Source organism: Triticum urartu, chromosome 4A (genome assembly GCF_056163025.1).
Source record: "Triticum urartu cultivar PI428250 chromosome 4A, HENAU_Tu73, whole genome shotgun sequence".
Classification (NCBI taxonomy): Eukaryota; Viridiplantae; Streptophyta; class Magnoliopsida; order Poales; family Poaceae; genus Triticum; species Triticum urartu.
Genome location: NC_141876.1, coordinates 381,182,843 through 381,198,419, shown reverse-complemented (window position 1 = coordinate 381,198,419; position 15,577 = coordinate 381,182,843). Strand labels below are relative to the sequence as shown.

Here is a 15,577-nt window from a genome sequence, read left to right as displayed (position 1 = left end):
AAAGAAGGATGCATGCAGTGCAAAATGTGTACACCTGCAGCACAGGACTATGACGAATGCAGTGCACATAGAGGCACCAAAGCAGTGCACACGCGTACACTAGAAAAAAGGACACGTAAGAGGAAAACAATAAAGAAAAATGCTACCCATGTAGTGCACAAAAATGTAACGCAAACATGTGTAGTACGGAATGCGTGCACATGCAGTACCGAACCCTGATCAATGTAGTGCACAGATGATTTACTAAGCAGTGCACGCCCCTACATTGGAAAAAATACTTAAGAGAGAAAAATACAAAGAAAAAACTTGACCACCACAGGTGTAGCCAGCCCCAGCCAGTCTCGTAGTAGGTCTGCGCCCACAAAAGGCGAGTCGTTCTGAGTCACAATGCATGGGGCTGGCCACACATGGTCCCATAGGTCAGAGAGCATAGAGCAGCGAGCGCCGTGTATAAGCGCCCAAATAAGTAACCAGAGGAGTCCGATACGGCAGCCTCGCCAGCGCTTATAAACAGGTCGGGCGCGCCTTTCGCGGGCGAGGTGGGACTAAATATTAGGCCGCACACAACCCATCGGGAACCAGCTGTGCTCACAGGCCGACTTGGGCCCAATGCGTCTTCACTACCCGAACATAGGCCCAACAAGGCCCACTAAGAAAAAACAATAAGTTCAAAAATAAAATATCAAAGAAAAATGAGAAACATTTTTTGAAGGAATAACAACAACAACAACAAAAATGTGTGTGGGCACTACCAGAAACTGTAGTTCTCTATTAATAAATAAAACGCAGGAAGCCCGAAGTCAACGTACAAATGCAGTCCACCACGTAAAACAATGCAGTTCTCCACATGGAAGCATGAAGTATTCTTTTTTCTGAAATGCAGTTCTCTTTACACTGCAATGCAGTATGGCTAAAATGAAGAATGCATCCCTGTTACTTAAGCAAAGCAGTCTGACACCCCTACCCACACTACCCTCCATCCACACAAAAGCTGCATTACTATCAAAAAAAGAGAAAAAAGAAAGAACTCAATCAAAAAACTAAATGTGCGTACATCTGTGTGAATCCTAATCCGATATAATTCAGTGTACGAACAATAAATTTCACTTCAATGCAGTACACTATGTGGACATATGCAGTTCTATTCTGATAGCAAAGAAGTGCACTTGGAAAATTCACCAAAAACACAATCATCACATTTTCTGATAGTTGTGTTAATACCTTGAACTAGTCACGAAAAAAGAGGTGACGACGCTTCGGATTTCCAATGCATTAACAGAGCCTCCTCATAGCAGAACCTCTCTGCAGTTGCCACGTAACTAAAAACAGAGCCCCACCACACTACCACCCCACTCCACCTCTCCCACGTCTTGTCAAGGAGTAGAGGAGAAAACACAAGTGCTTCGTCCCCCCCCCCAAAAAAACCCCATTGCATCTTCTTCTCCACACTTCCTTTCACTAACCTCTCTCTCCAGAACAAACACGAGAGAGAAGAGGAGAGTCATGGCGGATGCACCTCTGTACAAGCAGCGCCGCACGTACACGAGAGAGCTCCACGACGTCGACCTCCACAACAACCACAAGATCCACGTCGTTTGCACAAGCAAGGGTGAAGACGTGGACAAGATGTTGTCCATGCTCAGGAGGAAGCTCGGTGGAATACCCGTCAAACTAGTCGGCGTTGATGTCGAGTACATGCACTATGTGAAGCCGCAGCGGGCAGCAGTGCTCTAGCAATGCGTAGAAAAAGAATGCCTTGTCTACCACATCTCTGCAGCTAAAGACAGGTCAGAATAACTATCAATCTGTACTATTGCTTGTCAATATTGATTTTAAATTTTCTTCACTGCAATTGCCAATATTTAAACTTTGGTTCTCACTTTTGAAAAGCATGGCATATGAATTCATTGACAGTTTTCTTCTGGCTCCATGTATGTCACTCATGTGTTAAATTCTTGAATTATATGATCTAGCAATACACGCAGTTTTATTTTGCTTTATCTTTTTGACTCAACAATACAAAACTGCAACATTACTATACGAAACATGTATGAAATTCAGTTCAAGAATACAAGCATGCACAAAACATGAATTGTTTATGCAATATATTATCAGATTTACTACTTATGCCGAACAAAGTATTAGCAACTACTCACTACAACAGATTCAGATATTCATATTGCAGTTCAGTTTCAGAAAAAACAAAAAAACATTGGTAGTTCTATGAAAATAAACTATATTCATTCTATACAAACATCTTGCAGGCCAATGGAACTAGACAAATTCCTCATGAATGGTGAGTACACCTTCGTCGGATTCGCCATTGAAGGAGACAAAAGCAAGCTGAAGCTATCTGGTTTGGAGCTCAACTCCGACAACTACATTGATATTCAAGTGGAATGGACTGACCCATACGATAAAAGGAAGTTTGACTCTTTGGCTGATGTTGCCGGTAGGATGATAGACATTCACTACCATGACATGAAGAAAAAATTAACCGCAAGGAGGACCGTACTCTGTGGGGATTTTGACCGCTGCTAGAAAAGCTTATCAAGTATGCAGTAATAGATGCGTTCGCAACATATGAGTCATGGAGAATCATCTACGATGTCATAATGGGACTGGACAGGGCAAAAAGAGACAAAGAAGCAAAGAAGAAGAAGAACAAGGCTGTAATCCAATACAGGGACTAGAAATAATCAGGACTATGTTTAGTTTCACTTTACATTAGTCATTGTGTTGTTATTTATTTCATGTATGCAAGCTTTTGATTATGTCTGTTGCTTCATATCGAATATTTCTTTTGTAAAAACAATGTCGTTTTAGAATTATCATCAAATTTTCTTTCTGTTGTTTGCTTATGTATCATCAGTTTGCTTGTGATCAATTGGTTTCGCCGAAATTAGTTTGTGTTAGAGCAAGTATCCAGAAAACTTTGAAAAAATTAATCTGTGATACCAAAACATACTATTCACATACAAAACATATTCAAAAACAACGTTAAACAAAAAAATTAAGTAATCTGACTACAACTCATACCTAAAAAAGAAAGATTAATGCAGTTCACAATGGTAAAATAAGCATTACACATTTATACACATGTAGTCCACAAATAGTAATTATAGAAAAAGAACATTAATATTAATATTTATAAAAAAATAATCCACGGACCATTATAAACAAACGTGAACACAATTCACAAAACAAATATAAGGCATTTCACAACGTGTATACATGCAGTGTTGTACATGCATAAATGTAGAACAAGAGGGACTGCAACAACTTTCATGCAGTGCACAACACACAGGCTTGGTACGCGAAGTGCAGTACTCAACGTTGGTGCAAGTAGTACAAATGACACCATTTGTACTACCATGAAATATATATACTCCAAAAGATAAAAATGCTTTAGATAAGGAAAAAAATTGACCACCCAGCTGCAACCAGGCCCCAGCCAGTCCCGTAATAGGTCTACGCCTACAGTAGGCGATTCGTTCTGAGCCTCAATGCATGGGGCCGGGCAAAAGTGGGCTCATAGGTCAGAGAGCATAGAGCAGCGCCCGCCGTGTATAAGCGCCCAAATAAGTAACCAAAGGAGTTCGATATGGCGGCCTCGCCAGCGCTTATAAACAAGTCGGGCACGCCTTCTGCGGGCGACGTGGGACTAAACATTAGGCCGCACACAATGCACCGGGAACCAGCCATGCTCACAGGCCGACTTGGGCCCAATGCGTCTTACACCCCAACGGACCCAACAAATTCTCACAACCCAAAAACAAACAAAGCCCAACGACGCACAACTAGCAAGTAATTCAAGTACCCCCTCACCTAAAAAAATGCATTCCACTGTGTAGTCCGGTATGGGACGGAAGATGTGCTGTCAATAAAGCATTGCAGTTTGCTTAGACGAATATTTTTTTCCAGCCATTCAATAAAACTACCATGGCGAATCTTTTCACTTGGATACAACCGCACAAACCCATGTCACACACTGGCTTGGTTGACAGGCGCACGGGGTGTGACAGGGAGGCGACGGGGTGTGACGGAATCGCCTACGCATGCGGCACCGCGGGTCATTCCAGGCTCGGCCTCGCAGGGGGTGGGGAGGGGGGTCAGGACCCCCCTCCCACCCCCTTGCTCGGCCTTGCGCTAACGCACGCAGTTCGCTTGGTTGATAGGCGCAGTGCGGACACTTTGTTTTTCCAACAATAGGACCCACGCAACCCCAGAGCCACACCCCTAAGATAGACAGGGAGGCGACTGGGTGTGACGGCCTCGCCTACGCATGCGGCGCCGCGGCACGCCGCATCGCCGCCTGCTTCGGCTCGTAACAGGCTCGGCCTCGCAGGGGGGTGGGGAGGGGGTCACAACCCCCCTCCCACCCCCCTGTTCGACCTCATGCTAACGCACACAGTGCGCTTGGTTGACAAGCGCATGCGGACATTCCATTTTTCCAACAATAAGACGCACACAACCCCAGAGCCACACCCCTAAGATAGACTGGGAGGCGACGGGATGTGACGGACTCGCCTACGCATGCGGCGCCGCGGCACGTCGCGTCGCCGCCTGCTCCGGCTCGTTGCAGGCTCGGCCTCGCAGGGGGTGGGGAGGGGGGTCACGCCCCCTCCCATCCCCCTGCTCGGCGTCGCGCTAACGCACGCAGTGCGCTTGGTTGACAGGCGTAGTGCGGACATTCTGTTTTTCCAACAATAGGACGCACGCAACCCCAGAGCCACACCCCTAAGATAGACAGGGTGGTGACGGGGTGTGATGGATTCGCCTACGCATGCGGCGCTGCAGCACGCTACGTCGCCGCCTGCTCCGGCTCGTTCCAGGCTCGACCTCACAGGGGGGTGGGAAGGGGGGTCACGACCCCCCCTCCCACCCCCCTGCTCGGCCTCGCGCTAACGCACACAATGCGTTAAGTACACGAAATACAGGAGCAATACAAATCTATAAACAACTAAAAAAATGGGGGGGCAACCCCCATACCTTACCGTACAAACAATAAAAAAACTACTGCAAGACGCATCTTTGGGCAAAGCAGTGCATTTGGTTAGGCAAAAAGCAGTGCAGTATCATAAAGCAATGCTGTTTCAGGATACACACATGAATACAGGATCTGCGGCAAATGCAGCAAAAAACTTGTGCATCACAAACTTGTAGACAAATGCAGTGCTTTTTGTTGGACGAAGAAGTTCGGCATCACATGTGATGCAGTTTACGGGACACATACGATACATATAAGCGTGACAAATGCTAGTTCACACGGAACGTGGTCGTCAAACAAAATAAAAATATATACATATATATACTATATGAGTTATTTATATAAAATACACATACACATACAAATTCGTCCATATACACTGCTGCAAAAAGCACACGAAAACAAAACAACAGAAAAAGTCTTTTTCATACATTATCTACCTTAGATAGCACACAATACACAAACATGAACCCTAGTTCTTGTCCATGCACAGGCTTTTAACCAGTAGAAACAATGCCAAAATGACTGTTACTGCGTCTACGATTGCAACAGGGAAGTAAGCCCGAGGTCTGCAATCAGATCTCGTAGCTCAAGCGGCATGTCTTCATAACACAACATGTTCGAAGGATTGAACAGTAGTTGGAACATGTACTCCGCCTTCCAATCTTTGACAACAGGCTGGAAAAGAAAATTTAAAAAAATGCAGAGCAGTGATTAAAAAAAGGTTGTCATAAAGAACAAAAAGTGAAAAAGTAAAATAATAAAAAAGTAACAAGAAAAAGAAGAAAACAGAGAAGGTGTTACGTCGGATTTGATAATTCTCTCAACTAGACGTTGGTCGTCCTACAACTGCGTCAACCTCAGAACATAGATTCCGCACTCGTTTGCTCCCTGCGCTGGCACAACCGGGTAAGAGGGCTTCTCTGGCAGTTTAACTCAGTCAGGGTGGTTCTTTGATTAATACATTTTTTCACCATCAATCGCCTTCAACAGCTGAGTCATCCTCCTCATCTGGCAAAAAAAAGGAAGCACAAGGTAAAAATAACACACATCACAGATCAAGTTACTATTTAGACGAACCAAAAAATACAAAAGTTGTTCTCAACGTCTAGATAGTCCCTCTTTTAAATGCACGTGAGGTCATTTCCTTTTACCCTTTTTACACAGATTATGGGGGGGGTGAGAAAATGCAGTTCTGTCACACATATGTTGCAGTGCACTACATAAACAATTGTGGTTCTATGTGTGCTAACATTGCATGTGCAGTTTATAAAAAAATGCAGTAGGAGAAACACAAAAAAGCTTTGCACTTGGCAAGAAAAATGACATACCACTTCAGTGGAATTTAAGTGGTAGTCAATCCTGCGCCACTTTGTCGTGACATCAGGATGGCCAGTGTACTTCCTAGTGTCATGGATATCAAACGTCTCGCGATGCTGGTTCATCATGTATAAGGAATAATGACCATCACTGGAGCGCGGCATCATAATCTGTTCACATCAAAAAAATCAAAAATTAAAATGGAAAGTTCTTTCGACACTTAGCACCAGGACCACTGTTCCAAAAATAACTATAAAAAGAAATGCAACAAACCAGAAAAATAAATGATGAAAAACAATGAACTTACCAGTTTTGCATCCAACAGGTTTACGTCGTCTCTCACAAAAACCATGAACTGCTTAACTGCATCTTCGAAAACAAATGGGCTATGCACAACTGGCAACACGGGGTTTAAATCATCATCTCTCGTCACAAAGGTTTCCATTTGAAGAACGTACTACACAGAAAAAAAGAATAAAAAGGACATGAAAAAAAGAATAAACAATGCTTGCAGGCATGGACATGAAAAAACCAGTACAATAGGAAAAAAAATGACAGCACGCGTTTACCATGATAAATAAAGGTGAAAGTAGCACACGTTCACCGGAATGATAAACTAAACCCAATTCAGGGTCTTCCTTACAGTACTTGATGACAAAATCCATGAGATATGAATCCATTAAAGCTCCTTTGCCAATTTTATTATAGATATAGTCAACATTGTAAGTATCGACATCACCAAAAGGACTATTCACCATAAAGAACACGTTCCTGCAGTAAACATACACAGATGGATCAATAAAATTAAAATTAAAAACAAAACACACAGAAGGATGAAGGGCACGCACATAAAACTTAATCATGGTATTTGGTTACAAAATCTTTGCTGAGAACAAGATCCTTTATTTTCCTCGCCTCATCAATATATTTTATCCTCGGAGGCTTCAATTTCTCTATAGAGCATCTCAACTTAAAAGCCCTCTCACCTGCCCTCTTGTTTGAAAATACATCAACCTCATCCGCAGGAGGACGATTAATTGCTGCACTCCTAGTCCCAGTGACCTATGGACACAGCATAACAAAATTATCATCAACAACAACAAATACATCATGTGGAGAGCTAGGTGAGAGACACTTCCACCATCAGGTCCAGACGCCACATATGTGTTCAAACCATCTCCAGCCAAAGAACTAGAATTATCTGGAGAGATTTCAATGACACAATCCTCCATAACCACCTCGGAACCCTGGGAATCAAACAGTGACGTACAGCCTTCATGAAGCCCCCCATCAAAACCTAAAAACGTGTAGAAAAAAACATGGAAACACTCAGCACAAAATACAAAACCAAAAAACATGTAATACATCTCGTTAATATAATAAAATGCAGTTCACTAAAGAACAGAATGCAGCCCACTAGTCTACATCAATGCAGCCCACTAGTCTACATCAATGCAGTCCACTTGTCTATAGCAATGCAGTCCACTTGTCTACAGCAATGCAGCCACTTGTATACAACAATGCAGCCCACTTATAAAGAATAATGCAGCTCACTTGCCCAAGAAATAAAATGCATCTCACTAACACAACAAATAAAAATACACATCCATTCTAAATCACGAACTTAACTACACAAACTAGTAAAAAATCCTGTAAGAAGCGGAAGCAAGCAGTAGACAAAAAATAAATAAAAGGGAGGATAAAGAAGTTCACTAAAACAACCTTTATCTGCAAAAATTAAAAGTGATGTTAAATCAAGGCAACACTTTCTCGATGTGAGCCAACTATAGAGCATGGCCTTTTTGATGTAGCCAATGTTCTCCACCCCAAACTGGGCAACTCGAACACCATCCCAATTCTACAAGAATTGAAACATATAGAATCCACAATCATTACTGCAATAAAAAGAATAAAAACATCAGGTTCACAAAATGAAATATAAAACTTGAGCAGTATGGTGGAGAGGGGCTGTACAGAACACACCCATTTGGCTGCATTGGGACAATGACATGTTTCAACACAAATCCATCAAGTGTAGGAGGATTTACCGGCTCATCAGAACTTGAGCTTCCTTCTTTCCATGCACGCTTGATATTTTTAACCATCCTCCTAAAAACCCTGACCGCATCAGGGCTACCAGGTTTATTTAGCGAGTCAAGAAATTCAAACCGCCTTTCTTTCACATTTAATGCAACTACACAATAATGACCAACGTCATCCCTCATCTCTGGTGGATCAAAAGTTGCAAAAAGGACCTGTTCAAAGCACGAATAAATAAATAAAATTATTATAAGAAGAAGAAACAGAACACTATAAAAACAAACACACAAAATATAGTTTTTGACACATAAAAGCGTTACTCACCATATCCTTTTTATCAACACACTCCTCCACTTTTGAAGAGAACATCATTTTAACACTCCTGCCTATAGTAAAACCATTCCAAATATTTGTCTGCCAAACAAAACCAAAAATCAAATAGTTCTTAAGCAAACAGGTCGTCACACGAAATCAGAAAAGAAAATCAAAAAATAAAACAAAAATTTCTGCATTATTACACAAATATGGTACAGGGCAACCATTGTCGGAGATCCCTTAAACTTATCTACCAGCAAAGAAACCCCAAGATCTACAAGGCTTGTAGTGAGCATCCCTTTATCCCAAAAGGATTGGCCAACTTCGCAAATGGTAATATCAGCCATCTCAGTTTTAAAAGTAATCATGTCCCTGAATTTTTCATGAAAAACTGAAACATAAGATACTAAAAAAATAACAACAGAGAAAAAGGGGTAAATACCAAAATTAGAAAATACATATGAAAAAAACAATTTCTAAAAAACCATACTTCTTCTTGTCCTTACGAACCATCGTAACAGCAGCGTACAACTCATTGTATCTTTTCTGAAGAGCTGGATCAATGCTCGATGGTGTCACAACAAGAAGTTTGTCATCTGTAATAAAAAGATGAAGTTCACTTATCCAAAGAATGAAGTTCAAATATTAAGATACGGAAATTCTACTAGCTATTTTGAAAATCATAAACAAAAGATCAAGTTTCACTTATCATTAAACATCTAATACAGTTACCATAGTAATTAAAAAATGAATGAGAAAAACTTCAACTGCACTGTTCGAAACAAAACTCTTGCCTTCAGTGTCAGAGTCTTCAAGCTGTTGTTCTTCAAAGCTGACCAAAACATTTTCTTGGCTAGGTTGCGACGAATCCACCACAACCTCACTGGACTGCCCTTCTGTAGCAACATCAGCATTCTCTGGATTTACAACAGTCTGGTCAACCGCAATGTCCTTAGATACTTGAGCTACATGAGGCTCCACTCTCGATACTTCAGGAACATTGTTGGCCGCCAGACAAACAGGGGAAGCAACAACACTAACAGCAGGGACGACTTTCTCCAACGGCTTTTCAACGCCAAAATCAGAATCTTCATGACGACTAGGGGAAACAGCATCATGGGATTCTTGAGCTATAGAGGGATCTGCATAGTCGACGGCAACCGATGCAGAAGCATCAACACTGTTGTAAGTCCATCTAGTGCCCCTTAGTGATTTTGGTGTATTGAAGACTTATAGGTTAAGGGACTAATGCGTTTGTGAGTGTACACAGGTCTATAAGTCTATGAGGAGTTTGATATTTATAGAGAAAGTCGACCCCTAAAAATGAAGTTATTCGACTGAAGACTTTGGATTTCTGAAGACTTTCTGAAGACTTTGAAAGTGAAGAAATTGGTGTGACCTTGAAGACTTGGTATTCATTCAAGGAACATGAAGCGTGAAGACTTTTGTTTTCGTAGTTTCATTTTCTCTTTCTTGAGTCATAGGAAACACCATACTATTAAAGGGGGTTGTCATGGTTTTGTCACGGCAGATGTCCTAGTGTGAGGACTTAGTCGTGAGGCCAACGCATATATGCGGTAGCTTGAAGGGGCTGAGCGGAATCAAGAGACGCAACACAAAATAAGGATTTAGACAGCTTCGGCCCCCGGGAAACATCATCCGGTAATAGCCCTACATGCTGTTTGTGGCTAGATCTCATTATGCTCACGAGAGAGTCGCCGGTAAACCAACTCTTCGTGTCTAGCCCTAAAGATTGTTTCTTCTTGCTTGTCGCTTCTCCCTCTTTGGGGAGTCCTGCCCCTCCTTATATAAGTTGAAGGGGCGGGTTACATGTGGAGTCCTATTAGAATTAGGACTAGTCTATCTCTAATACAAACCGGATACAAGTCTAGGTCTTAACTCCATGTAAGACAAATATTCCTCACGCCATTCCTCTTAAACCAGCCCACCATGACATTAGCCGGCCTTCTGGGCCTTGGGCCTTGTCATCCATCTGGAACACGCGTCGGGTCACCAATGAGTCTTCAGGCTCGTGAATCGTCATACTAGTGAACCGCCAGACACGTAAGTCACCAATCCTCTGGCGGGTTACCGATGAAATGCCAAGTCCGGCCGGGTTATACTTCTGGCCGGTTTACGCCGCGGGGTATATCCCCGACATTAGCCCCCAAGTTTAGCTTGGATTTATCCATGGTAAACTTATACTGCAAAATAAACACAAAAACAAAATTGACAGGTTGTGCTCTGGGTTAAGAATTTCTTGTAAACCGACACCTGATCATCCTTACTTCCTTGTCATTTCCTTCTTCTAGAAAATCCAGGTCAATAAGCCAGCTTCATACTCAATTTGCTGATGTTGGTTTCTCACAGAAAAATATTGTGAAGAATAATCTACTTGATTCAGCTTCCAAGGCGCCGGGTTAAATAATTTTGGTCTTCAAATACTCATCTGATATTCAGCCGGCTTGAAGATGTAAAACTTGACGGTTCATCATTATCAAAAACTGCCGGATTATAAAACAGACGATGCCGGGTCATAATTATTGTTGACACCGGTTTATGTAATTGACCCTCCTGATTTTCTCAAAACTGATAATTTGAAGATTTTTCTCCCTTATATCCATATTAACTGTAGCCCCCAAGTCTTGAGCAGAACAAAGTGATGGTTTAAGACTTGCTCCAATAAATTTTGCAACCTTGAAGAAATCTGGTTTATTCATCTCAATCATATAAACTGAATATTCCACACATGTAGCCCCCAAGTGTCGGGTTGTCATGCTTGCAGCAACCTGGGACTTGTAATTGCTTTATGCTCATGAAAACTTCAACCAGTGTAGCCCCCAAGGGCTGGGTCATTATGCAATGATGAGCAGGGACTTTGTAGATATAACCATGTAAATTTGAACAGGAATGTGTAGCCCCCAAGGGCCGGCTCAGTAAGATAATATTGAGCTGGTACTTTATATATACTTCTTTGAAAAGAACATCATATAATGTAACCCCCATCATGGGGCTTGAACCCACGTCCACAAGGTTAAGAGCTTTGTGCTTTACCAACTAAGCAATGGACCTTTCAATATAATGGTTCTAGGACTTGTGTACCTTGAATTTGTTTGAGAGGAGCAATTGGTAGCCCCCAAGGGCCGGCTCATTACAATGTGACGAGTCGGGTCTTCAATAAGTCCAGTCAAAATGACTTTGCATTAGCCCCCAAGTGTCATGGTGCATGATTGCAGCGACATGAGACTTGCATATTTTGATGTAATCTTAACCTGAATAATGTAGCCCCCAAGTGTCGGGTCGTAAGCCTGCAGTGATTTGGGACTATTCCTTTGTAGAATAAATCACATCCATTGATAAATAATAACCATCGTGTTGAAGCGATTTTGAAAATCTTAATCATAATACTGGTTATTGATAACCATCATAATAATAAAATTCCAGCCATGTTTGGCTATTTGAAGATTTGAATAATATAATCTGGTTTAAAAACCTCAATCATTCAATATCATCATGAAAATCCAGCCAATTTTGGCTATGAAAGATATGGATATCTTACCAGTTGATAAGTAAATCCGAAGTTTCAATACTCGGCGGCTCTTGGCCGATGGCGACTTAATGCGCATTCATTGTAAGCCGGAATTTTTATAACCCGGTGGCTGATAGCCTTTGAGAAAATCCAAAATGGATAACCCTTTTGAAGCATCAATTTTGATGATGAGCTTGAATTTATATGTCATAATTCTGCAAATCATGCACAAAGTGTAAATAACATAGGCCGTGGCGATTTAGCGTCGAAAGCCAGGGTGGGTAGCCACCCGAATGCATTCTTTTCCTGTGACATTGAATCACCTCGTTGGTTTAACCAATTCTTGTAGTGAGGGTAGTAACCCCAATCTTGAGTATTGAGAACTCCTTCCTTAATTTGCCGGATTATGATAATAAACCGTACCAGGATATAATAAACACCGGATTTTCCTTATAACACTGGCGACTTGTTAATCAAAACCAGACCGGGTTAATGAACACCGGATTATAACTGATCATGTACTGACAACTTGTAGCTGAAAGCCAAGCCGGGTCAAGGATGCCGGTTTATCAAAAGATATTATGAACCTCAACAAAGGCGAAAAAACTTGGCAAATAGAACCCAAAAAGAACATGCGAGGCTTTTTATGAGCTGCCAGGCTCTAAATCGAGGCTTTTCATGGGTTGCCAGGCCACTTAGTTAAACCATTTTACCAAGCCTTTTAAGATGGGCCTCCAATTAACCAATCGTCGTTTTAACTTTGACAAGTTTAGGGTCTGTATAAGATTGACTTGTCAAATGTTCGGCGGGTCATACCAGGATTACCTGGACAGGAGTGGCTTACTTGATGAAGGTAGGTTAACCCGGGGTTTTAGGTGTATACACCAGGCTTCCAAGCCATGGCTTGATAGCCCATTACAAGTGTAGATTCTAAGTTCATTGCGATAGCAAAGAATCCCCAAGTAATGTTTTGAGCTGTGCTCAGTGGGTGCCTATGTTTGAGTTGTTGTTTTACAACACTCTCTTTGGCCCCGGATTGATTTGGCTTTGAGTCGATCAAGAGGTGTGACTATGGTTCCGATACGACCAAGCCCCCAAGTGATGTTGTAGCATTGCGCCGATCAAGAGGTGTAGCTATGGTTCGGATACAACCAAGCCCCCAAGTGATGTTGTATAAAGCTTTGATAAGCTGAACCAAGGGGTAAACCGGACGCCGCTTTATAACAGAAGCCCCCACGTGATCAATAATATGATAAGCCAATAAGGCAGGATACCCATGTTTGAACCGTGCATCATGGCAGCAGGTCCTCTTCGGCAACCTTTAACTTTTTGCAAGAGATAAATTCTTCTTGAACCAGGATTTTGAACCAGATTTTGAGAGCTTCAAAGCTTTGTGGGAGACATCTTTCCCTTGAACCGGATTTTAAATCGGAATCTTCATTTTCAACTGGAAATTCGCTGATGGCCTTTAAACTCGAACTTGCGAGAAGTTAATTACTTTTTGAACCGGAAATTCTTAAACCGGATTTGAGAGCTTCAGAGCTTTGTGGGAGAACAGATTTCCCTTGAACCGGATCGTAAACCGGATATTTGAGAGCTTCAGTGAAACTGACTTCCCTTGAGCCGGATCTTAAACCGGAATCCTTTCTGATGACCCGGAATTCCATTGAACCGGATTTTGTAACTGTCATATACTTTTTAAGTCAGAAATTTCTGCTGGCCTTCAAGTTTTCAACAATAGGGCAGTAGCCTCCGGTTCCGGGTTATCTTTCCCTCCAACGTCCTGGGGTTCTTGACTTCACTAAAAAACCGGCAACATTTGCTGAGTCATATTACTGTAGCCCCCGAGTCTCAAGGTGACTCGAGGAGTTGACTTGAGATTCTCCATATTGGACCGTGATATAAACCAGCATAACTTGTATATCGTTGATGTTGATAGCACGATGTGAATCCACAGAAGGTTGAGGTGACTGCGGCGGGTTATAAGTGATCCCGTATGAGCCGTGTCAGCAACTCGGCCAACGGTTCCTTCCAACTAGTGATTTGAAGTTAACCAAACTGTAGTGGCAGCGACTTGTGCGCCTGCCCGTTGAGCCACCCAGTGCAGATGGCGGTTGATAGTATATGATAATTTGCCTTCATTTTGTTGAAAGACAAACCGGGCTACCCAAGCTGTGACTTGCTCATACTCAATAAACAACTCATGCAGACAGGTGCGGGCCGGTATGTTGATGCAGACCAGGCGCGAGAGACGAACAACAAAGATGACCGCCACATCAGAGGCAGTTTGGACAGTTACCGAGTCGGCCACGGTGTTATAAGCCCACGCGGACAAGAGAGTCGGTCGCGGCATTGTTGATGTAATCCGGACTACGAGGGCGGCGGTTTGTGTTCCTGTTCATCAGTGCGACATGCGCAGATGCCGGTGTAGAACAGCTGGCGCGCGCCGTCCGCGGTAGGGCATCACTTTCATAATGAGCACTTGTCCTGTATAAAAAAGATATAGGCCAGAGTAATTGTTCTCAGATGAATAATGTATACTAAAAATATACATAAGGTGAATAACACCTGGTATTTTGTCGGATGAACACGACTGTTGGCACGAGATATTGTTGGATGTAGTCAGACAAATAGCAGATGTTCGTGTAGACTGACATAATGATTCATTGCTCTGTACAGATTGCCCCCGGCTTGCAAGTTACAGGAGCTGCAGTAAACCAGATTAATCGTTCTTTGACAAAAAACAATATATACTAATAAATTTATACGGATAGATATCACCTGATTGCTCGGATGCTGACAGATGATCCGTATGCAGGTCCAAAGTCATATACGAAGGCACCAGCAGTATGGACGTGCTTTTATTTGATTCTCCGTGAAATACTACCAGCTTCAATTGTTTCATCCAATTATAAGGCAGAGGGGTAGCTTTTAGCTCCACGTAATGTGTATGTAGTGCCAAAGCATGCCAGCACCTTTGTCTTTTTCTGTCTAACTCTGGTCGTCATGTGATCAGTAAACACTTTTTCCACCGCGGCTTCAGAACCAAAAGGTAATAAGCAGACGCTTGAAACAGGGGATGCGGCGGCTCGGCGCACCGGTGAAAACCGCAGCAGAAACAGGCCATCCAGACAGCAGATCAACTCCGTCCACCAAATAGCTAAATGGGCATTAAGTTCTGTCTGCACCTCCGTTCTTCTAATACTTTCCAGAGCTCAACAATTGTCTGTCCTCCCACTGAGTATTATTTAGCAGTCATCTTTGTATATTCCCAACACAAACTCCGCCAATGTCTCAAATTCTGGTTGCAAACAAACCAAAGGCTCCAGCACTACACGCACGTTGAATTGATACAGTGGATCCCTTATGCAGAAATTGGGACT

The 15,577-nt window shown here is 42.4% G+C and overlaps 1 protein-coding gene across 1 annotated transcript; it reads left to right on the top strand.

Annotated features, from left to right (window-relative positions):
* The first annotated feature begins 1,503 nt into the window (after window positions 1-1,503).
* On the top strand, window positions 1,504-2,693 carry LOC147975912 (uncharacterized). Its single transcript, XM_087520642.1, has 3 exons — window positions 1,504-1,691; window positions 2,265-2,452; window positions 2,542-2,693. Exons 1-3 carry the CDS (start codon window positions 1,504-1,506, stop codon window positions 2,691-2,693), a joined length of 528 nt encoding a protein of 175 aa, XP_087376768.1.
* The last annotated feature ends 12,884 nt before the right edge of the window (window positions 2,694-15,577 follow it).

Coding starts and splice junctions, on each gene's coding strand:
- LOC147975912 (XM_087520642.1), top strand. CDS start 1,504: ATGGCGGATGCACCTCTGTACAAGCAGCGCCGCACGTACACGAGAGAG. Junction 1,692..2,264: donor CTAGTCGGCGTTGATGTCGA/GTACATGCACTA, acceptor AACATCTTGCAG/GCCAATGGAACTAGACAAAT. Junction 2,453..2,541: donor CTCTTTGGCTGATGTTGCCG/GTAGGATGATAG, acceptor GACCGCTGCTAG/AAAAGCTTATCAAGTATGCA.